The sequence below is a fragment of the Oculina patagonica genome, chromosome 1, assembly GCF_052425735.1.
Source record: "Oculina patagonica isolate OP01 chromosome 1, crgOcupat, whole genome shotgun sequence".
In the NCBI taxonomy this organism is placed as follows: domain Eukaryota; kingdom Metazoa; phylum Cnidaria; class Anthozoa; order Scleractinia; family Oculinidae; genus Oculina; species Oculina patagonica.
In genome coordinates, this window is record NC_135758.1 from 48483754 (window position 1) to 48506615 (window position 22862).

General features: G+C 38.5%; 4 protein-coding genes across 4 annotated transcripts; 1 reads left to right on the plus strand and 3 right to left on the minus strand.

Moving 5' to 3' along the window:
- Positions 1-1134: 1134 nt before the first annotated feature.
- LOC144635893 (uncharacterized) lies at positions 1135-2553 on the minus strand. The gene is made up of 3 exons (XM_078495010.1): positions 2455-2553; positions 1577-1880; positions 1135-1427 (listed from the first exon to the last, which is right to left on the minus strand). Exons 2-3 carry the CDS (start codon positions 1872-1874, stop codon positions 1327-1329), a joined length of 399 nt encoding a protein of 132 aa, XP_078351136.1. The 5' UTR covers positions 1875-1880; positions 2455-2553; the 3' UTR covers positions 1135-1326.
- Positions 2554-3873: 1320 nt separating this feature from the next.
- On the plus strand, positions 3874-19909 carry LOC144635902 (uncharacterized). The gene is made up of 2 exons (XM_078495021.1): positions 3874-3877; positions 18870-19909. Exon 2 carries the CDS (start codon positions 18996-18998, stop codon positions 19380-19382), a length of 387 nt encoding a protein of 128 aa, XP_078351147.1. The 5' UTR covers positions 3874-3877; positions 18870-18995; the 3' UTR covers positions 19383-19909.
- Positions 5388-6692, minus strand: LOC144635882 (uncharacterized). Its single transcript, XM_078494998.1, has 3 exons — positions 6637-6692; positions 5831-6143; positions 5388-5679 (listed from the first exon to the last, which is right to left on the minus strand). Exons 2-3 carry the CDS (start codon positions 6135-6137, stop codon positions 5540-5542), a joined length of 447 nt encoding a protein of 148 aa, XP_078351124.1. The 5' UTR covers positions 6138-6143; positions 6637-6692; the 3' UTR covers positions 5388-5539.
- On the minus strand, positions 11717-22580 carry LOC144635871 (uncharacterized). The gene is made up of 4 exons (XM_078494989.1): positions 22491-22580; positions 21530-21590; positions 14900-15011; positions 11717-12127 (listed from the first exon to the last, which is right to left on the minus strand). Exons 2-4 carry the CDS (start codon positions 21588-21590, stop codon positions 11839-11841), a joined length of 462 nt encoding a protein of 153 aa, XP_078351115.1. The 5' UTR covers positions 22491-22580; the 3' UTR covers positions 11717-11838.
- Positions 22581-22862: the final 282 nt, after the last annotated feature.

Below are 22862 nucleotides of genomic sequence, written 5' to 3' on the forward strand. Positions count from 1 at the left end.
AGAAATAGAAAACATGTTCCGTGTTTCTATCGAGTTATAGAAACACGAGTGGAAGTTTGGGAGAACGAGAAATGCTGTGGGAACACGAGTCGATAGACGAGTGTTTCCACAGCTTTTTCGAGTTCTCCCAAACTTTCACGAGTGTTTCTATAACTCGATAGAAACACAGAAAACATGTTTTCTATTTCTTTTAGAAAACAGCACAAAGAAAATAACGCACATCAAAGTAATATTTAGCGCTTTCTTAACATCAAAACGTAGATTCTCTTCACCTCGCGGTTTTACGTCATGAACATAATCAACCAATCATAGTAAGGAAGTCAATGAACAGAAATAAATCAACTGTTCAACATTCGCTTCAAGGCTAAAATTCACCGTTTTTTGGCCAAACAAACAAAAAAACAGGCCCCAAAGTTAATGTAATTATGAGAAATAACTAAGCCGATGGTTTAACTGAGGTCAAGCACTGGAAGGAGTCAAGAATTTGACAAGAATTGTGGTTTTATTTCGCTTCATCGACGTAACCGAATGGGTTGACGACTGACGCTGCCGATCGAGCGACTCGAACCTTGGAGGTGAAAGTGCATTATTTTTCTGTCAAAAGAAGTTGCATTTTGGACGAATATCTTGTCCTGTTAAGGAGCTGTGAATAGTTTTGAAGTGCTGCAAAGCCTAGAATGGAGTGAAGTTGCGCCAATTGAATTCATATACTTCTTTGAAAGGTCAGCCGCTTCGATAATTTCTTTCACAGACTATTTTTGAATGTGTAGCGGGCTTCGTAAACATCTTTCTCGCTTGTTTTCAAGTGTGCAAATATTTGTTTAGTCTTAACCTGGTTTTTGTCAGCTGTGACATTAAAATTTGACACAATTCTTAGTTGTTATTTTTGCATTGCTTATTTCAGCGCCGTGAATATTGATTGCCGTGTCTACGACAACTGTCTGTGTCTCCATCGAGTTATAGAAACACAATTTTTAACCAATCAGCGCACGTATTTACTTTGTGCTATTTTCTAATCAGTTACAGTGAAAAAAGAACAGAATCTTGACAGATGTAATTTCAAATTAAATAACCTCAGTGCGCAGTCTCGGCGCATGACCTAGCCCCCTTAATTCAGTAGTAATGTTGAGACGCTTTGCAGAACTGCCTTTTATTAGCAACTTTGACAAATCATTACACTTCTTAACTCTAAACAGTAACTCAAGCACTTAAAAGGCAGACGTTTTGGGTTAACTAACAGTCTCAAGTTGCCCACTTATTAGACTGTGGACTGATTGTCGAAGACTGAAAAGATGGCTTGTTTGGCCTGCGAGTAGGTACTGGTGTTTAGCGGCAGCGATAGAACTTGTACAGCCAGTTCCCAATGACGACATAACCAGAGGTGTAGCGAATATGCCATCCGAGGAACCCTTGCCGCATTCCTGGAACTAAACAAATATTACATGGTTTCAGTATTTTGTGATAGATGTCAGTAAATATCAGCATAAGTACGCAATCTTCTGATATGTTTATAAATGCATTTCTTGAAAAGCAGTTAAAGAATAAGGATAAAAAGATAAAGCTAAATGGTACTAACCGTAGCACAGGCGCCTGAAGCAGTGACATATTTTGAAGAAGGCACTGTTCATGTTTCCAGGCACGTACATGGGAACGTATACTTGACGAATGATTGGCGGCCTTGTCACAAGTAATTGTCGGCGAACTTCATCTTTTGGTGCATCCTCCATGGAGGCTTTCTCTGCATCGAAGTCAGTTCCATCATCCAGGTTTTCAACGGCAACCTCGTCACCAGTGGTGTCAGAGATCCATTGATCTTCAGTCTTGGCAAAAACCAAGCAGAATGCCAACAGAAACAGTATCTTGAACAAGCGCATCTTCCGCTGTGGAAACAGAAGATTCAAAAAGCACGAGACAATGTAATTTAATGTAATTTATTTTTTCAGATACAGGGCCCCTATGGAGACCAGACTTAGAGCTGAATGGGCTACCCTGTGTAAAAAATGTTTTACTTTGGCTTAACTTTACAAAAACAATGATTGGTGCAATTTTGTCGCAACTGAATTCTTGAGAGATAGCTGACATTTTTTTTCTCTCTCTTAATATATCATTTGTATAGGCAATCTATGATCATCAGAATTAAAACGTTATACGGTTTCTGAACGGGAGAGTTATTTTTGCTAATGCAACTTATTCTGAAAGCAAACCGAGGTAAAACGCTTTATCTACTTACATGTCGATTACTTAGAAACAATACTAAAAAATTCATGTGTCTAAAAAAAGTGTTAATCACACAGTAGATAGGTAAAGCTTTCGGGAAAAAAAACTGACATCAAAACATCAAATAAAGCAGATAATAGAGCACAGAAAAAGTTGGAAAACTGAACGAAACCTGCAGAAGCAAGACGTTTACAAGAAAGTAATATGTTAAATTAAGTTAATTAACGTGTCGCTTACTTGACGAGCAAACAGCCTGTATTCTTAAATTCAAATCTCGTTCCTTTGGTGGGCAAGTTTGGTTTGTTGAAATGACGGACCAAGAGATTCTTTTATACCGTTATCACATCAAAGTTATCAGATTTCGAAATACGAAAGATACTTGAGACCACTTGGGAATTATCGTGTAAAATCTCTGTCACGGAGTGTTTTCGAATTTATATCTAATCATATTTATGCAGACATGACTTGCTTATCGATAAAGTATTGATACAGTAAAGAGAAGCACTAAAGAGTAGCTCAATTAGTCATGCTCTAGTCAGCCGGTCATATAAATTCTATATGTTGAGCTAACACCTAGCAGACTTCTGTTATTTTAAAAAATTTCATGCAAGACGGTAAATGAAACATGTTTGTGGTATATTTTTCACTTACTGTCGCATATAAACTATAAACTTTTAAAGCAAGTCTTGCGTGCTGACCAATATACAGCTAATTCGAGAAAGGTTGTCGAGAAAAAAGCACAAAAGTGCACGCGACAAGACCGAAAGGTACTATGGTTGGAAGTAAAGAGCTACTGCACGTGCTGAATACTGATAAGATGGCGACATGACAAACGCAAACTTGCACGTTTTCTTTCTCTTCAGACATTTGAAACAAGATACTTTTAGCCATGCTGAATTTTAGAAGAATTTTCAAAACCCAAAGACATGCGACAGTGAATGTAAAGCTAAAGAAATAAAGGCCTCCTGAAAGGAAAAAAATCTTCACGTGTAAAAATGCAAACTTGTACATTTCCTCTTGGCCAATATGCAAAATTCAAGTGAATACCCAGACCACTTTTCGGTCTTGTCGCGTGCACTTTTGTGTTTTTTTTCCCGACAACCTTTCTCGAATTAGCTGTATATATATTTAGCTATCACTTTATATGTAGATGGTAATTGAGATAAAATCAATTGAACAGAAGCCACACATGAAACGATTTAACGTGCCATATTTTGGGAAAATAATTAAGAAATGGTACAACAGCAACAGAAACCATAATTAAACTGAAAAATAGCGAAAATTATATAAAAATTTCGCCCAATATGTTTAAATTTCCTAGAAATTTGTTTGCGATTTGATAAATAAGAGACTAAGTTAAAAGCCTTTTAGGGCCTTTGAAGTGTGGAAGCAAGAAACTCAATGTTACCGTTTTTAAGATGCTCGATATTGAGTTGAGTTGCACATATTTTTGCACCTCAAATTTTAGCCAGAAATTCCTTGTTCACGTGCTTTCTTGTACATAAATCATTGGTGAAAGCATTCTTCTTTTTAGTCCTCACAAAACTCACACTTTATTTCAAGGTTATGAAAGTTCAGGGGAAAATCGTTTTTGCAATTTTGTTGTTGTCTTACATTTAACAAAAGCATAGTTTGACAGAGTGTTAATATCGAGTCTCTTGTTTAACATGTCCCACTGCACGTATGCTTTGTAGCTTATCAGTAAGTTGTCTGGGTTTTTGAATAAAAAGAGCTACCTCACTAATGGCACACCTTGGAAGAGGTGGCACGAATTTTTCAAGTGCTTCACTTGAAGTCTGTAACAGTCATTTTTAATCTTAACTAATCTTGTTCTCTTTTACTGGTTATTGTAAAATGTTTGGTTTTCAGTTTAGTCAGGGAGGCAGCGTAGCCAAGTAATTAGGGCTCTGGACTTACAAGTAATCTGGAGGTTTTTGGCTTCAAAACTTGCTCCCTGTCACTGGATGGTTTTTTGTTCGGTGGTTCCCAATTCAACTCCTATGCGCTTTGTAAATAGCCAGCTGGTCAGCCTCCTGTATATGATTTGTTTTATATTTGTTTAATATACACGGATCCACAAGTTTCTAGCTTTAAACACAACCGTGTATAAATGAAGGGACTCTACATTACTTAGACGTTTTTGAGGATTTGAAGACAATCATGTAGAGAACCAAATGACCTGAAATGTAGGAACGTGAACTGTTTTAATATTGTAGTTTTGTTTATTCATTATAATCTTGTGTATTGATTTGTATTATTTATTTTTTCATAATTCTATTTTTTGTTTGTGTGGGAAAAAAATGAAAAATAAAAATAATTGTTTTAACTTAAAAGTACTGGTTATGATACCTAACGGTTAAGAGTTTAATGCCTGAAAATGTTATGTTTCTTGACTCATTTTAAAGCCTTATATTAGCCATTTTAAAATTTCTATCGACTTGATGCTATTTGTACCTCAGGTACTTGGCCATTTTTAAAGGCGTATTAATAAGATAGATTTTTTTATCTTTATTTTTAGCAAGACTTTATCATAGGGTTAGACGTGGAGCATTTCACCGCTGTACGTAACAGCGCAAAGCATTTCACAGATTTTACAGTGTATCTCGGAAATGAGATAAGCGAGTTTCCGTCGTATCACTCATTGATGTCTTGTTTGGTAAATTTGATATCGATAAACACTTCATGGCAATTATCCGCGCTTGGAAAATTATTTATTTATATAATGTAAAACCTTCTTTGGCAGACTGACAATGCTTTAAAATGTCAGTTACAAGCCCTGGGCTTCAGTATACAACTTCATACCGGTTTGGCTGGGCTTATACTACTGAGCAGCTTTGCATGGGCGGCGTAAAAAGCTGTTGGGGAATGGGCTCAACGACTCTGCTGACGAATTCGGTTATACTGTAAGAATTTTACCCTGATCAAAAGTCAGCACACGGTTGAATTTGGAAAAGCTGAAGCTGAACTTCTTAACAGAGCTTGCTGAGATCTCCAGCCACTATATACATAAGCTTCTGTAGCAGATTTATTTGACATTTGTATAAAAAGGATGAATATAATGGAAGAAGAAGGACAGAATCTTGACAGATATCGTTTCAAATTAAATAACCTCAGTGCGCAGTCAGGACGCAAGACCTTTCCCCCTTAATCCAATAGTAATGTTAAGACGCTTTACAGAACTGCCTTTTATTAGCAACTTTTTTTTTAAAAAAACATTACATTTCTTAACTTTTAAACAGTACCTTTAAGCACTTAAAAAGGAGACGTTATGGTTTTCCGATCAGTCTCAACGTGCTTGCCCATGTTACTGTGGACGGACAGTCTATGACTGAGAAGATGGCCCGGTAGTAGGTACTGGTGCTGATCTGCAGAGATGGAACCTGTACAGCCAGTTCCCAATGACAACATAACCAGATTGGTAGGCTGTGTGCCATCCGAGGAACCCTTGCCGCATTCCTGGAACTAAACCAAGTTTACATGGTTTCAGTATTTTGTGATGGCTGCCAGTAAATATCAGCATAAATACACAATCTTCTGATATGTTTATTAATGCATTTCTCGGAAATCAGTTAAAGAATAAGGATAAAAAGCATTAAATCTAACTGGTACTAACCGTAACACAGGCGCCTGAAGCAGTGACATATTTTGAAGAAGGCACTGTTCATATTTCCAGGCACGTACATGGGAATGTATACTGGACGGCTGATTGGTGGCCTTGTTGGTAATTGTCGGCGAACTTCATCTTTTGGTGCATCCTCCATGGAGGCTTTCTCTATATCGAAGTCAGTTCCATCATCCAGGTTTTCAACGGCAACCTCGTCACCAGTGGTTCCAGTGGGAACGTATATATCCATCACAAAACCTTCAGCAAAAATCAAGCAGAATGCCAACAGAAACTGTATCTCGAACAATAAGCGCATCTCTCCCTGTGGAAACAAAAAAATGAAAAGCATGAGACAAAAACAATGGCTGTCGCAACTGAATTCCTGAGAGATAGCTGACATTCTTTTCCTAGCTCTTTCGTTAACAACAGTTAATATATTATTTGTATCGGCAATCTATGATTTTCAGAATTAAACCGTTACACAGATTCTGAAAGGGAGGGTTTAACTTTTCAATGCAACTAATTTTAATATTCTTATTCTGAAAGCAAACCGAGGTAAAACGCTTTATCTACTTACATGCCGATAACGCAAAAACAATTCAAAAATTCTAAATTCACAAAGATGTGTCTAAAAAACAGTCTTAATCACAGAGGAGATAGGTGAAGCTTTCAGGATAAAAACTGATATCAAAGCAACAAATAAAGCAGATAATAGGGCCCAGAAAAAAAATCGGAAAACTGTAAAAAAACCTGCAGAAACAAGACGTTTACAGGAAACTAATATGTTAAAATAAGTTAATTAACGTGTCGCTTACTTGACGGGCAAACAGCCTGTATTCTTCAGTTCAAATCTCGTTCCTTTGGTGGGCAAGTTTGTTTTGTTGAAATGACGGACCAAGAGATTCTTTTATACCGTTATCACATCACAGTTATCAGATTTCGAAAAACGAAAGATACTTAAGACCACTTAGGAATTATCGTGTAAAATCTCTGTCACGAAGTGTTTTCAAATCTATAGCTAATTATATTTATGCATGCATGCCTTGCTTTTATCGCATCGATACAGTATTGGTACAGTAAAGAAAACTACTAAAGAGTAGCTCAATTTGTCATGCCCTAGCCAGGCGGTCATATAAATTCTATATATTGAGCTAACACCTAGCAGACTACTGTTATTATACAAAAATTTCATGTAAGACGATAAATAAAACATGTTTGTGGTATATGTTTCACTAATTGTCGCATATAAACTATTTTTTTAAAGTATGTCTTGCGTGTTGGCCAATATATATATTTTTAGGCAACACTGTATATGTAGAGGGTAATTGAAATAAAATCCATTGAACAGAAGCCACGCATGCAACGATTTACCGTGCCATATTTTGGGAAAATAATAAAGAAACGAAACAATAGCAAGACAAACCATATTTTAACCAAAAAATAGCGAAAATTTTATACACTTTTTGCCAAATATGTTTGCACTCCTAAAAATTTGTTTGCGATTCAATAAATACGAGATTACGTTAAAAGCCTTTTAAGGCCGTTGAAGTGTGGAAGCAAAAAAGTAAATGTTGCCGTCTTTTAGATGCTCGATATTGAGTTTTCTTTGCACATATTTTTGGCACCTCAAATTTTTAGCCAGAAATGCGTTGTTCATGTGCTTTCTTGTACATAAATAATTGGTGAAAGCATTCTTCTTTTTAGTCCGCACAAAACTCGCACTTTATTTCGACGTTATGGTAGATCAGAGGAAATGGCTGTTTGCTATTTTTTTATTGTTTTTGCCACATTGACAAACTTTTCTTTAACAGAGTTAATATCGGGTCTCTTGTCCAGCATGGCCCACTGCACGGATGCTTTGTTAATTATCAGGACAACAACAAGAGCTTTATTTGCATGACCATAAATACATATAGTATTCCAAAAGCAAAAAACGTAACTAAAACAAGACCGATAATAATCATAATCATGTAACAATAAAAAAGCAATTATGTTACATCAGTTTCATTTGATAGAAGATTATTACGTTAAGCTAAGCATGTCAAAATGAACCTTGTCAGTTGAATATTAACATATTATTATCAGAATTCATCATTTTTTTAGTGGCTTGTACTGTCTGGGTTTTTAAGTAATGGCACACCTTGAAAGAGGTGGCCCAAATTTTTCAAGCGCGTCGCTCGAAGTCCGTCCTAGCCTTTTTGAATCTTTACTATTCTTGTTCTCTGTTGTTGGTTATTGTTAAGTTTTTGGTTCAAGATTAGTAACGGAGGCAGCGTAGCCAAGTGGTTGGGGCGCGGGACTTGTAATCCCGAGTTCCCGGGTTCAAATCATCTTCCCATCCACGAGGTGGATTTGTGTTTGTTAGTTCCCAATTCAACTCCTCCACGCTTTGTAAATACCTAACTGGTCAGCCTCCTGCCAGTTAGGGGTCTTGAATATATATGATTTGTTTTATATTTGTTTCATATACACGGGTCTACGCGTTTCTAGCTTTAAACACAACTGTGTATAAATAAAGGGACTTTACATACTTAGCTGTTATTTTGAGGATTTGAAGGTAATCTTGAACAGCACATATATAGGAACGTGAACTGTTAAGTACTGGTTATGTCACCTTACGGTTAACAGCTTAGTGATTGAAAATGTTATGTTTCTTGGCTGATTTTAAAGCCTTATATTGGTCATTTTATAATTGTCAATCGACTTGATGCTATTTGCGCCTCTGCATTTGATAACTGTAGATAAGATAGATTTTTTTACAAGGCTTTATCAAAAGGGTAAGGCAAGTAAAGCATTCCACTGTGCATTACAACGCAAAGCATTACACAAATTTCACAGTGTATACATGCATATATATTAAGAATAAGATAAGCGAGTTTCTGTCGTATCACTGTCTTGTTTGGTAAATTTGTTATCGTTAAAGACTTCACGGCATTTATCCATGCTCTTCCGCTTGGAAAATTGTTTATTTATAGGTGTAAGGTCGATAATGTTAAACTTTCTTTGGCAGACCTACAATACTGTACAATGTCAGTTATAAGCCCTGGGCTTCAGTATACAGCTTCATAACGGTTTGGGTGGGCTTATAACCGGGGGAGCATATATCCTGAGCGGCTTTGGGCAGCGTAAAAAGCTGTTGGAAAATGAGCTGAAAAGAAATATCTCTAAGACCCTGCTGAAGGATTTTGAATATACTGTAAGAATTTTACCCTGATCTAAAGTTTTGATCTGCCTTTAGTTGATCAGTTATATAAATCGCCGTTGCGAATTTGGAACAGCTGAAGCTGAACTTATTTAATAATTGTTAACTGTCCCGCAGACGCGGCAAAACAATTTCTTCACAGAGTAATAGCTTTGGTTTTATCTGCTCTACTTGCTAAGGTATTCGCTTGTAAGAAGAAAGATGACTTTTTACAACCAGCTGGACTTACAAGCAGGACGGAGAGGGGTTTAACCGGCATTTTACGGTATTTTTCTCTGTCAGTAGACTGACTCCCAAAGGGCATGGTTTTGACTCCTTCATTTTAAAGTCAATTGTTACAACAGTTATTCCTTTTCTCTATCGAAACGAAATGTGTGGCGCGGTGCAATGGGTGAGTCAATCGAAATTATAAATGGTATTTTCGACGAAATCATTATAACTTTATTTTTTTTTCCTGTCTTGTCTGTAACCGTTACGTGTTTGGCTGTTAAGTTGTACGTCAAAAATCTGCTCTTCAGGGCATGACCAACATCATTATCTGGAGATAAAACCTTTACAGTTTTACCGTACAAAAATATTCCAGCAAGATACTAGGATAATCTGAGATGTTATTTTACTTTTATCTTTTTTTTTGACATATGCACTGTATCTGTGGAGCCATAACGGACCTCGAATAAATGTCTGTTTGGAATTTTATATCAGATACACAACCGTGTCTTCCTTCACGTTCTGTCTGTATATTGCCTCTGCCCGAAAAGTTCTTAATCACCGAAATAATATCAACATAAAGACTTGAGAAACTCGAGTGCGGTTAGTGTATATCGATTTTTTAGCACACAACTCCGATATTCTATCACATGCGATCTTTTTCTTTTTAAAATTGGAATTCAAGTGTCCACACGTGCTTCGTTTTCAATCTTATATGAATGGGTCATGAACGATTGGTGATTAGTTTTAGTGGTAATCTTGAAGTGCGTCGTATTGACTTCTTTCACACGTATTTTTGGCATCATCGTGATCCAAGAGATACCAAAGCAGAAAAACGTGCTGCCTTGCACAAAAATAATAACACAATAAAGCTTCGCGATTATATTTAGATAATTTTCAGTGCTATTGCAAAAACAAAACAAAATCGACCTGCATTTCCATGATCTATACTGCAGCTCGTGATCCCAAACTTTAACATTTTATGACGTCATTTCTATGGTCGGTAAGCATGTAGACATGTTAAAAGTACGATCATCATTGTTTTATTCACGGGTTTTTAATGCCATATCGCAAATAAGCGGGTGTTGAATGTAGCAAGCGATATGGTATTAAAAATGATAGTAAAATAAACGATATCAGCACCTTAGCATGTAATATTATAATCGGTTAATTACATAATGCATAGAGGATAGCAAAACATACAACAACAAGAAAGTATAGTTTGACGTCCTTAAAACTTAAAAAAAAAATCTTAAGGACGACACTCGGTAACTTCTGAAGCCATTGATCAAGCTCCGGCAATCAAAATACCTTTGGATAACTTTCGGAAATCTTCGTAACTTTTTGAATGCCTTGAGGTATGTGTCGGCAATCTTTCTAAGACCTCGGGTGATCTTCGGCAATGTTCAGAAGGTTTTGGAAATTTTCGGAAGGAATCTGATTGAATAAATGCCACACCCTGCTGGAGTTAAAGGTCGTGAATATAGTTGCCTCGCTCGCTTTTGTTGAAATGTATTTCTTTCTATTCCTTTCAAAATCGTGGAAACTTAAATCGATATCACAGTTTAAAAAATATTAAATCGCTCACTGCATAGTGAACTTCTTATTAGGAAGACTTGTATATAGAATAGGTTGCCATAGTTGCAACTTTATTTATCATGGACATACTGTTGCGACATTACAGAAAAAAAAAACAGAAGATGGGTCCAGAATATTTGCATCAGTTCATAAAAAATAAAAGAACAAAAATCTGTTAACATTTATATCAAGAATAGACATTGCTCTTTCGTTGGGTGGAATTTTCATATCACAAGACCACGAATCAAAGTGCGATTTTTAAAACTGTCAATTTGCCATTTTGCCGATGGAAAAACCGTTACACAAAAAAGCGTTTTTTTTAGCTTGGTACCATTTGCATTTCGCGATGTCAAATTTCGTTGTTTTAGTAGCCTTTCCTTGCCATGAAAATCGGCTAAATAAGCCGAAAAAAGATCCCAAGGAAATTATGTTTGCACTCAAATTGTTCATGTATCCATTCAAATTGTTTTAGTAGCCAGAAAAAGTCATTTCCAATGATTTATTTTCAATGATTAATTAAATGTTTGAATGTATCTTGTCCATTTTTGTTTGATTATTAACTCATGTGTTGTATGCACCCGTTGCACTGAGATGCGACAGCTGTCAAACCGTCATCGTCGCCGTTCTTCTAAAGAAAATTCTAATTGAAGTTTTTTTGTAGCAGTTGTTCCGTTAGACCTAGTTTGAGAATTGTCGATGTTTTGAACCGGTTTTTAAAATTTTTCAATTGCCTGCTCACACTGACCACGAATCAGTATCACAGCATTATTGCACAGTCTTTTTTATTATTTTTAAAATTCATTATTCAATCACCCTGGGTCAAGAAAAATTAATATCGAGAAGCTTCCCACGCAATTTAAACAGGCAAAAAATAAGAGCAATACAACATTAAATTAATCACATAAACATTTGTAAGTTTGCAGATTTATTATTTCATCACACATATAGATTGTAGCACTGAAAGTTCTAAAGACCTCGTACACAACTTTTATTACCAAGAATGAATTATATCAGCCTTGCAATCGGCCTGCTACCAATCTTGAGGCCCGTTTATTTGATGTTTGTCACTTTGTTTCATGTCCTCCTGTGACTCTTTTTCTGGTTTCTCTGATTCCGCGTTCTCCTCCGGCTTTGGTTCTTCCTCTTTGTTCTCATTATTTTCGTTTTCATTGTTTTCTTTCTCATTCTTCTTCTTCCTCCCTTTCTTATTTTTCTTGTTCTTTTTCTTCTTGGAATCCTCACCAAGAATGGACAACAAAATGTCCATTGGATCTTCACTATTTGCAATGCCTTTCAAGATCTTCCGTAAGATGGGAAACCTTAGAGAAAATAAACATAGGCACGCTAAGCGTGCAGGAGTTATTTTTTCAATTTATGGGGTGGCTTGGGGTGAAACTGGGTGATTGTCCTGTTGGGATGGTTTATGCCATGGGTTGAGCTATTTGTGTATGGCGGCCCACGAAGTCACTTTTTGCACAAAATTTGCTTGCAAACAAAATAACTTTTACGTGCATTTTGATACATCAGAACTGTTGTATTCAATATGTAAATTTTCATCATTTAATTGAAAAACAAAAACTAATTCAATTATCAAAATGTCACAAAATGGCACGTTCTTATTCTGTTTAAGCGGTTATTTTGTTGCTAGCTTTGTTGCAACCGTAACGTGTTACTTTTGTTTGTTACGGAATACTTTTGGCTTTTTGCCAAACACTGAAACATGATATTGTTGTTTTTCTCACTTTTGTAACATGACACCTCTGTTTTTTAAAAACGAACGTAACACGATACCCTTGTTTTTCTCGAAAAAGCCACGATTCCATATAGACATTGAACGAAAAGTACTATAATAAACGAAGTAATAAACGCATCAAATCAAAAACCAATTTCTTCGGGAAAGTTCTTTAAAGCGCAGTACACCTGGAGTATTTGTTTTCTGTCAGAACTGTTCGACAAAGATTTTCGTTATTCACAACCTAAATTCTATTAAACAAACAAGAACTAATTGAGTTATCGAATTGTCACGGAATGGCACGCTCTTATTCTGTTTTTGCTCTCGATCGTAGTTGCTTTTAACAGCAAAGTTAATACTTGTACCGGTTCATTAAATGTTTGAACGAGATGTTTTACAGTTGATTTCAATTTACTTTGGCCGCCCGCTTTGCGAAGTTTGTTGGGAAATTGGAAACTTTGTTATGAAGTTGCCAATTACGTTGCGAGTTTGCGAATCAAATTGCGAACTTCGATAAGTTCCCAACTTCGGCCCGACTGATTTTTTTTAAGTTTTGGTTGTTGAGGAGAAACAAAACATGTTGCTCAAAAGTCATGGCGATTTCTGAATTCGAAGATTTTAGAGCTTGCCAAGGAAAGTTGAAGTAGCTTGAAGTGGAAGACAACGTTTCGCATCAGCGATCACGCAAGTGATTTTGCGATAAATAAATTTTATGCAGGTAGAAATTTGGTCAAATTTTAACTTTTTTGTATGAAAACACATATTTAACGATTTCTGTGAGGCATATCTTCACTGTCTTCAATTTCAAGTCTTCTGCGTTTGTAAACCGGATGAAACTGGATGGTTTATTGATTTTAATCGAAGCCGACGCGACGCGACAGACTAATTTGTTCGAGACAACGTGTTTACGGCTCGCTTTACGTAAAAGTTTTTTATTTTTATGACATTTGTTTCCAACAGTTTAGCGTAGCAAAGCCCTTTTTGATAACATAATTATAGAAGGTTTTATTAATTTCGGGCCGAAGTTGGGAACTTTGTATCGAAGCTCACAATTTGATTCAAAAACTCGCAACATATTTGGCAACTTCATAACAAACTTTCCAATTTCCCAACGAACTTCGCAAAGCGGATGGCAAAAACGTACGCTCGAATAAGACGAATAACAAGTTAGTGTTGGGCCTTTTGCTCACGGCGTGTGCGTTGTAAGCAGGCGGGCGTTACGAAAAACGTTTTTAATCCAGGGTTAAATCACAACTCACCGATTCCGCCTCCTTCTAATCTAAAAACTTCGAACGAAATTGCCGACTACGTCAGATTGCTTCCCCTTTATAAACTGCAATTTTATTGGTTCTGATAGTACCTGAAATCTGATTGGTGTGACAAACACACATACTTCACTGACCCACCGACTGATTACAAGGACACGACGACTAAAGAGCTATTTTTGAAAAAATAACTCAATAATTAAAAAGAAAATGCAAAACACATTGTTAGGTGGCTAGTAATGGTTTAGACATGTGCTCTCAAAATTTGTTGCCATGGCAGCATCAAAAGTGGTCATATATACCCTATTTTTGACTGTTGCAAAGTAGGAAAATGTGAAACTTTGCCTATTTTAAAAATAGCTCAGTCTGTCTTATATATTTTTATTGGGTGATTGTAAAATCAGAGCTAATTTCTGAGGTTTGGAGGTGTGGTGTAGATTTTGTGAGAAAAAACGCCATTGAAACTACTAGTTTTGGCTGTTTTTTTCGCATTAATATTGCTCAAATGTCGTCGCATAAGATGGGTGTACGGTGCAACAACCAGTAATAAGGAAAGATAAACATTTCTGAACGTTTTACAAAAGGAGTTAAAACTTGGGCTCATTTACCTCCAGCCGATTTAAATAAAGTTATTTTATTTATTATATAACCTTAATCAAACGAGTGAGATTTCTGACACCATTCCACTATGGTTTCCATGGTTTCAGATTGGCTCGACACCCCACTGTCCTACTGGCGGAAAAACGTCACGTGCGCTACATAATCACACGACATACCTCATCTGTCTGCGTGTATATCCACCATTTGTTTAAATGTGAATTTCTAACCTTCAGCAACATACCGTAATCTTCATTTCATTTTTCAAAACGACGACCAAACTTTTCCTACAGTTTGTCTCTCTGATCTCTTCAGATTTTTTGTTTCAGTCGCCGGAACTTAATATACTCCGTTTAGTACTAACATCGAGCGACCGAAGCTTTAAGATCACGATAATGTATATTTTATCCTATACCAAACGAGTGCAAGGGGTAAAGTTGTAATTATATTTTGCATTCATTTCCTGCTTTTAACGTTAAGCTAGATAGAGCACTTACAAAAAGTTAGGAATTTTCTTTAATATGGCTCGCCAGTCGTCATATTTCTCGAGAGCAGCGGCATCATATTGGGTGAAAGACGACTTTGCTCGTACATCAGTCGGAAAACAGGCTGATAAAAAAATAAAGAAACATCAGTTTGCTGAAAATATAAGCATGAGCTATAGGATAAGTGGAGTTTGTCTAAATTAAAAGCCAATATCTTACCACTAAAGTCTTTTCTTTACTACTCTGTTTACTTCTTTCGTTGTTCGATCACAATACATGGGTAACCAGGCTTTTATTTAACCGAGAAGACCTGGATGCTAAACTAATTTGCATTTGGAGTGTGTGGAGTCCTGGGACTAGTAGAGTCGTCACGTGACAAGAAGGCCGTGTACGATCGAGTTAGTTGAGTTCTTGCCATGTGTGTGTTGTAACTCGGAGTTTACACACTGTTTTCTGTATTAAATATACCACATTTTTGGCGACGAGGAACGTGATCGAATACCACGACCAGGTAGACTAGAGTGAAGCGAAGTCTACACGGAAAATGCCTACATTTGGGAAATTAGACGAATACAACGAAACGGAAGATTGGCGCCATTACACTGAGCGTGTTAACCACTTTTTTGAAGCAAACGAGACAACCGATCCGGACAAAAAAAGATCCATTTTCCTGGTTAGCGTGGGAGCCAAAACCTACAAGCTTATACGAAGTCTGGTCGCTCCGGAAGACCCGAAGACCAAAACCTATGAGGAATTAGCGAAACTCGCCCAGGAACATTTCATGCCAAAGCCTTCCGCTATTGTACAACGATTCAAGTTTAACACTCGCACTCAACAACCAGGTGAGACAATTGCCATGTTTTTAGCTGAGTTGAGGCACCTGACCGAACACTGTGAATTTGGGGCAACATTAGATGAAATGCTACGTGATCGGCTTGTGCGTGGTGTTCACGACATCAGAATACAGCGTCGTTTACTAGCCGAACCGAAATTAACCCTGAAGCAAGCGCTCGATCTGGCTCTCGCCGTTGAGGCCGCGGATAAGGATGCCTCGGAGATACAAAAGGGGGACCCTCAGGAAGGGGATACTTCGCTCAACAAAGTCGATTTTAAAGTGGAAAAGGGTGGCGAAGTTAATTGTTATCGCTGTGGCGGTAATCACTACCCCAAAAGCTGTCATTTTAAGGATGCGAAATGTTGTGCTTGTGGAAAGTTGGGTCACCTATCTCGAGTGTGCCAGAACAAAAAGAAAGGGAAACTACCACCTCCTAGTACTAATAAGAAGTCAGACACCCCACAGGATACCCATCTCCTAGAGGGGGGAGAGGAGACAATGGGGAGAGAACAGGGTGTGGGTGCATATTCTTTGTTTACCCTTGGCGGTAAACGACCTTTGCCATACAAAGTACAGCTGAGTGTTGGTGGGCAAGCACTAGAAATGGAAGTTGACACAGGGGCTTCATTGTCAGTGATAAGTGAAGGCACCTACAAACACCTTGTCTCACAAAACGGGGCACCGCCACTGGAGAAATCAGGAATTGTCCTTCGTACATACACTGGGGAAGAGGTCAAGCCCGAAGGGGTGTGTACAGTTGATGTACATTATGAAGGGGGCGAATACTCCTTGTTATTGTTGGTTGTAAGTGGAGAAGGCCCAGCTCTGTTGGGGAGGAATTGGCTGGAAGAAATTAAGCTAAATTGGCCAAGGATTAAGCAACTTACTTCGCATGGCAAGCGACTTGGAGAGATTTTGCAGAAACATGCACAGCTATTTGGGGAGGGTCTGGGGACCTTACAGGGGACAAAGGCCAAGATCCATGTGGACCCCACAGCCACCCCCATTTTCCATAAAGCCAGAACAGTGCCATATGCTATCAGGGAGAAAATTGAGCAGGACCTGGAAAGACTTGAGAAGGCAGGAACCATTGAACCCGTTCAATATTCCGAGTGGGCCACACCCATTGTCCCAGTTATGAAAAGTGATGGCACAGTAAGAGTCTGTGGAGATTACAAGCTTACCGTCAATAAGGTCTCGAAATTGGATGGCTACCCTATCCCCAAGCTCGATGATCTATACACAAAGTTGGCTGGGGGTCAAACGTTTACTGAGTTAGACTTGAGCCATGCTTATGAGCAGATGCTTGTGGATGAGAACTCAAGGGAGTTTTTGACAATTAACACCCATAAAGGCCTTTTTAGATATAACCGCCTTCCATATGGGGTCTCTTCAGCGCCCAGCATCTTCCAGAGAACCATGGAAGGTTTGCTGCAAGGAATACCTTCGACAGGAGTCTTGCTAGATAATATCCTCATCACAGGGCCCAGCACGGAAGAGCACCTAGACAACATCGAGAAAGTTTTGGGACGCCTTTCTGATGCCGGCTTGCGGCTCAAAGCTGAAAAGTGCCAATTTATGAAGCCCGTTTTGGAGTGCCTGGGGCACCGCATTGACGCAGAAGGGTTCCATCCAGTTGAAGCAAAGGTGAAGGCCATCAAGGAGGCCCCAACCCCAACCAATCCCTCTGAGCTGAAGTCCTTTCTAGGGATGCTTAACTTCTATGGTAAGTTCATGCCCGACCTATCGTCCACCCTGGAGCCACTGCACGAGCTTCTGAGAAAAGATATCTGTTGGAAATGGTGTACAGAGCAACAAGAGGCGTTTGATAAGGCCAAGAATCGACTTCAATCATCAGATGTACTCGTGCATTATGATCCTGAGAAAGAGTTGGTGGTATCTTGTGATGCTTCACCCTATGGTATTGGGGCAGTGCTGGCCCATGTTATGAAAGATGGCTCAGAGAAACCAGTTGCATATGCCTCACGAACACTCTCCACAGCAGAGAAGAATTATGGCCACCTAGATAAAGAGGCACTAGCTGTAGTTTTTGCCGTGAAGAAGTTCCATCAATTTCTTTTTGGACGTCATTTCAAGGTCTACACAGATCACAAACCACTTTTGGGGCTGCTTAACCCTGAACGAGCCACACCTCTGATGGCCTCAAGTAGGATGCAGCGATGGGCATTGACTTTGCTTGCGTATGAGTATGAGCTTATTTATCGCCCTGGTGAAGAGAATGGAAACGCAGACGCCCTCAGTCGTCTACCCCTTCCAGTTGCTCCAGAGACCACGCCCATCCCAGGGGACATTGTACACCTTCTAGAGACCATCAACACCAGCCCAGTGGATGCCACTAAAGTGAAGTTGTGGACAGCCCGTGATCCAGTACTTTCTCAAGTTCTGCAGTTCGTCCTTCACGGATGGCCCATGGCAGTCGAAGAAGAAGCCCTGAAGCCTTATTTTGCTAGAAGAGAGGAATTGAGTGTACATGCTGGCTGCCTACTTTGGGGATCCCGGGTCGTGATACCCCCACAGGGGAGAGAGGAAGTGTTGAACATACTACATTAGTCCCACCCCGGTATTGTTAGAATGAAAAGCCTAGCTAGGAGCTATGTGTGGTGGCCGAAAATGGACTCACGTTTGGAGGAAAAGGTGAAAAGCTGTGTTACCTGCCAAAGTCACCAAAAGAAGCCACCCAGTTCACCGTTGCACCCTTGGGAATGGCCAGGCCGCCCTTGGTCTCGAGTACATGTAGATTATGCCGGTCCTTTTATGGGCAAGATGTTTCTCCTAATTATTGATGCGCATTCTAAATGGATGGATATCCATTGTGTGAGTTCTGCCACTTCCAGCGCAACCATTGAAAAGCCGAGGACAACCTTCGCTTCACACGGCCTACCAGAGATTGTAGTGTCAGACAATGGGTCCAATTTTGTTAGCAGCGAGTTCAAGTCATTTCTACAGAAAAATGGCATCAAGCACATTACCACTGCTCCTTATCACCCATCATCAAATGGCCTCGTAGAACGAGCGGTGCAGACGTTTAAGCAAGGGATGAAGAAGCAAGGTGATGGTACTGTCGAGACCAAGTTAGCTCGGTTCTTATTAAGTTATCGTATTACCCCCCAAAGCACCACGGGTGAGTCTCCTACTCAGTTACGCTGGGGACGAAGTCTGAGGTCACATCTCGATCTGCTGCGACCAGATGTAGCGGCAAGGGTACATGCAGCACAGTCAAGACAGAAGATACAGCATGATCAGCATAGCCGAATGCGTCAAGTGGAAGTCGGCGATTCAGTGAATGTTCGAAACTACTCCAGAGGCCCCAAGTGGATTCCAGGAACTATCATCCAGGAAACTGGTCCTTTGTCTGCGAGAATTGAGTTGGAAGATGGAACTGTGGTTCGAAGACACCACGATCAACTAGTTGCTCGACCCACAGAAAGTTTCAACCCTGGTGTCACATTACCGATTACTAGCCCATTGCAGCAGGAAGGTGTGGATCCAGAGATAATCGTACCTGATGTAAATGACCCCGAGGTTTCCCATGGAGACAGAGAACCACCCAGTGCAACAATGGTTCGGGACTCGGGGCCAACTACCCCTGTCAGGCGATACCCAGCGAGGAATAGAAACCCCCCGCAGAGTTTTTACTAATGGACTCATTCCCTCCCCCGTGAACAGTTTTAAGTTTTAGGGCAGAGGCGTTAATTTTTTTTTTCTCGTTGACGTTTGTTTTCTTGCTTGTTTAAGAACTTGGGGGGAGGAATGTGGAGTCCTGGGACTAGTAGAGTCGTCACGTGACAAGAAGGCCGTGTACGATCGAGTTAGTTGAGTTCTTGCCATGTGTGTGTTGTAACTCGGAGTTTACACACTGTTTTCTGTATTAAATACACCACAGAGTGCCCCTGGCCACTCCCCGAAAAAAAACACCATTTCATGCCTTTGGGGGTAGGTATTCCTACATGTGGAGCACTAAGCTAATTTGCATTTGGGACTATGTGTATAATACCATGGGTAGGAAGGTAATCCCTTCTTTCGTGTGAAGCTCGTAAGATCCAAAGGTGGCCATTTTCCTTATAAGGAATGTAAAGGTGGCCCACCTGGGGTTTTTACAAAGGAAACCATTCATTCACACAGGGAGTGGAATGAGGTGAACATGGGTTTACCCGAAGTCGTTGGAGTCTTGCTTAATTAAATGGTTGAATTTTGCGACTATGAATTGGAGTTAAGAACTATTAACATCACCTTTGAAGTAAATTGAAATAATGCGGGCTCGCCCGCTCTTACTACTTTTCTTTATTTTACTGTCATAATCTGACGTTCTAATGTTGAGAGAAATATTTAGTTTTATCGGCTACATTCCAAAAAAAAGTAGTGGATTCTCCGACGACAATAAATTGCACGCCACATGTAAATAATTGTATTATATATACGAGTCGAAAACATTAAACAAAGAAGCGCTCTCACAAGCTTAAATTAGTCAAAAAACCTGCATAAAAACTAACTCACCCTAAGCGGAAATTTTTCTTATTTATTTTATTTCAAAAACTCAGTCGTAAAAGCCGAGTTTTCGAAGCTTAAATATTCACAACAACAATTACTGAATATATTTGAATATTCATATTTGTAAGTTGTGACAACACACAGACAAACACACGCATAGAGTTCAACGCCTGTGTTTTCCCGTTCATGCTGCACCGGTAAAAAGTCACTCGTTGCTTGTTTAGGCAATTTAAGACAACTCCAGCTTACTCCATAGCGAAAGCCTTCAAAAATAACGACAACAACCACAAAACTATCCGAAATTTACATTTTTTCCACCGTTGAGTTGCGAACACCTCTTAAACAAACCAAAATTCATTTCCGGTTGCCAAACCTTTCTTCGTCCATGTGGGGAAAGGCTCAAGTTTGTCGCCTTTTTATACCTCACTAGGGGATTGAGAGTGCTCGTTGATCTTACGAGCTCAACACGAAATTAAAAAACAATACCCATTGTTTGTTCAGTTTAGTGATTGGCCAAAAACCAAAATCTCCTAGCAACAGTAAAAGTTTTTCCTACCCAGTGTTTTTATTATTCGCCGTAACACCAAATGCAAATTAGTTTAGCATCTAGGTCTTCTCGGTTGAATAAAAGCCTGGTTACCCATGTGTTGCGATCGAACAACCAAAGTAGTAAACAGAGTAGTTAAGAAAAGACTTTAGTGGTAAGATATTGGCTTTTAACTTAGAAAAACTCCACTTATCCTATAGCTCATGATATAAGGTACAAACATGTTATCACGAATGCTAACAAACAATTGCGCAGAGTATCGGCTGTAAATACAAAGAAGAAACCCTGTTCCATATTGTCCGCTCAAACAAGATTCACTGGACGAAAATAAAAAAAAAATGCTGAAAACGCGTGGTTTTAAAAGTCGCAAACAATAGATTTAGCAAATTAAATCCAGTAAAAATAAAAAGTTACGTCAGTGAAAAAAAATATTTCAGCAATTCCCATATACGTACAAAAGGATTTTGCTGCTCTAAGAAGAGAAGGGGGGAGGGGTGGGAAAATAAGAAGAGAAGGGGGAAGGGGTGGGAAAATAAGAAGAGAAGGGGGAAGGGGTGGGAAAATAAGAAGAGAAGGGGGAAGGGGTGGGAAAATAAGACGCGAATTTAAAACTTTCATATACATCATTCTTGTCCCAGAGGCCGCGATCCTTTTGGTTAGCAGCAAAAATCTCGACCTTCCCAGAAGAATAGTGTCTCGAGCATTGATGTTATAATATGACGTTAATTAATATTTAATAATCATCACTTACCCACTTCCCCAGCCAATATCATCGAACAAATAACCAAAATTAACCCTTGCTTGGCTTCCATCTGGTTTGTCGCAGTTAAAAAAATATATATATATTATCAAGCAATGGCTTTAACCAATCAGAATCTATTTACAATAAACATCCCTTGCGACAGAAGAGATCAAATTAAAGTAAATTTAACAAACCTTCACAAGCTCTACCACTATCCATTTAGTAAAAGCAGTTTAAAGGTTTTCTTTCTAAGTATTCGAATTAATAATCGTTTTTAACTGGTCCAAGTATGTTGGACAAATAAATGGACTTTGGAAGTAATCAGCCATCTCTGTCACAATTGCGAACGCATTAAGTTGTGATCATAATGAGACCTTTGACTATACTTAGTTTAACAAGCGATAAAGTGACTAAGTAAACTTGTCTTCAGAACAAGTCAGTTATTTAAATTGTTGCATCAATATCACGCTTGTAGATAATACAACTATAAACACGAAATTATTGCATTGATATTCGCGTATTTTAACTTAAATTACTTTCATCCGAGACCTCCTCGACACCGGTGCGTTGCTTTACCAACTGAGCTATGAATCCTCTATACATTGGAAGCAGGTCTTCAAAGACAAATAAAAAACACTAAAAGGGATGTCTTTACTCATCCATTATCTTGGTTCAACGTAAATATCGATCTTGATAATTCTTGTAAGTTTTTTTGCATTATTTTTTACTTCTTTTTTTGCCTTCAAATAAAATGCGCTTTCAAACGAAGGAGTAATAAGTGGTTTGGTTGATAAACCAATCATAAATCGTAAATATTACTGCAGTAAGGATATTTACTTTTCAAATAGCTACCGTAATTATAGTCATCACTTAACAGAAAATATGTTTTATAGAGTAATAACAAAACAATTCTAGTAGATTTTTAAGTCATTGACAAAAACGGGTTAAATTACATAAAGATTTTACTTACCTTCGCAGAGATTGGGTTACTCGGCGAGCGTCAATTGCAATAACTAGTTTCCAAAATACGGGTGAAAAGTTTAAGAATCATCGTTTTATAATTAATTAATATCGTCTTTGTCACCTAGTCTAAACATAAAAATGCTCTTACCCTTAATTAAACACTTGAAATGTATCGGAAACATTTTCGCTTAAATGATCACAGAACGTAAAACAAGAGAAATTAAATGTGAGGGGAAAACGTGTTCAGTAGCATAGACAGCATAACAGGTGTTAGTTTAATCAGTATACGTCTTGGTAAACTTGCCATGTAAATAATTTTATTTAGCAGGAGGACTGCGACAACATGTTTCCGGTTATAAGCGCATAACTGGAAAAATTG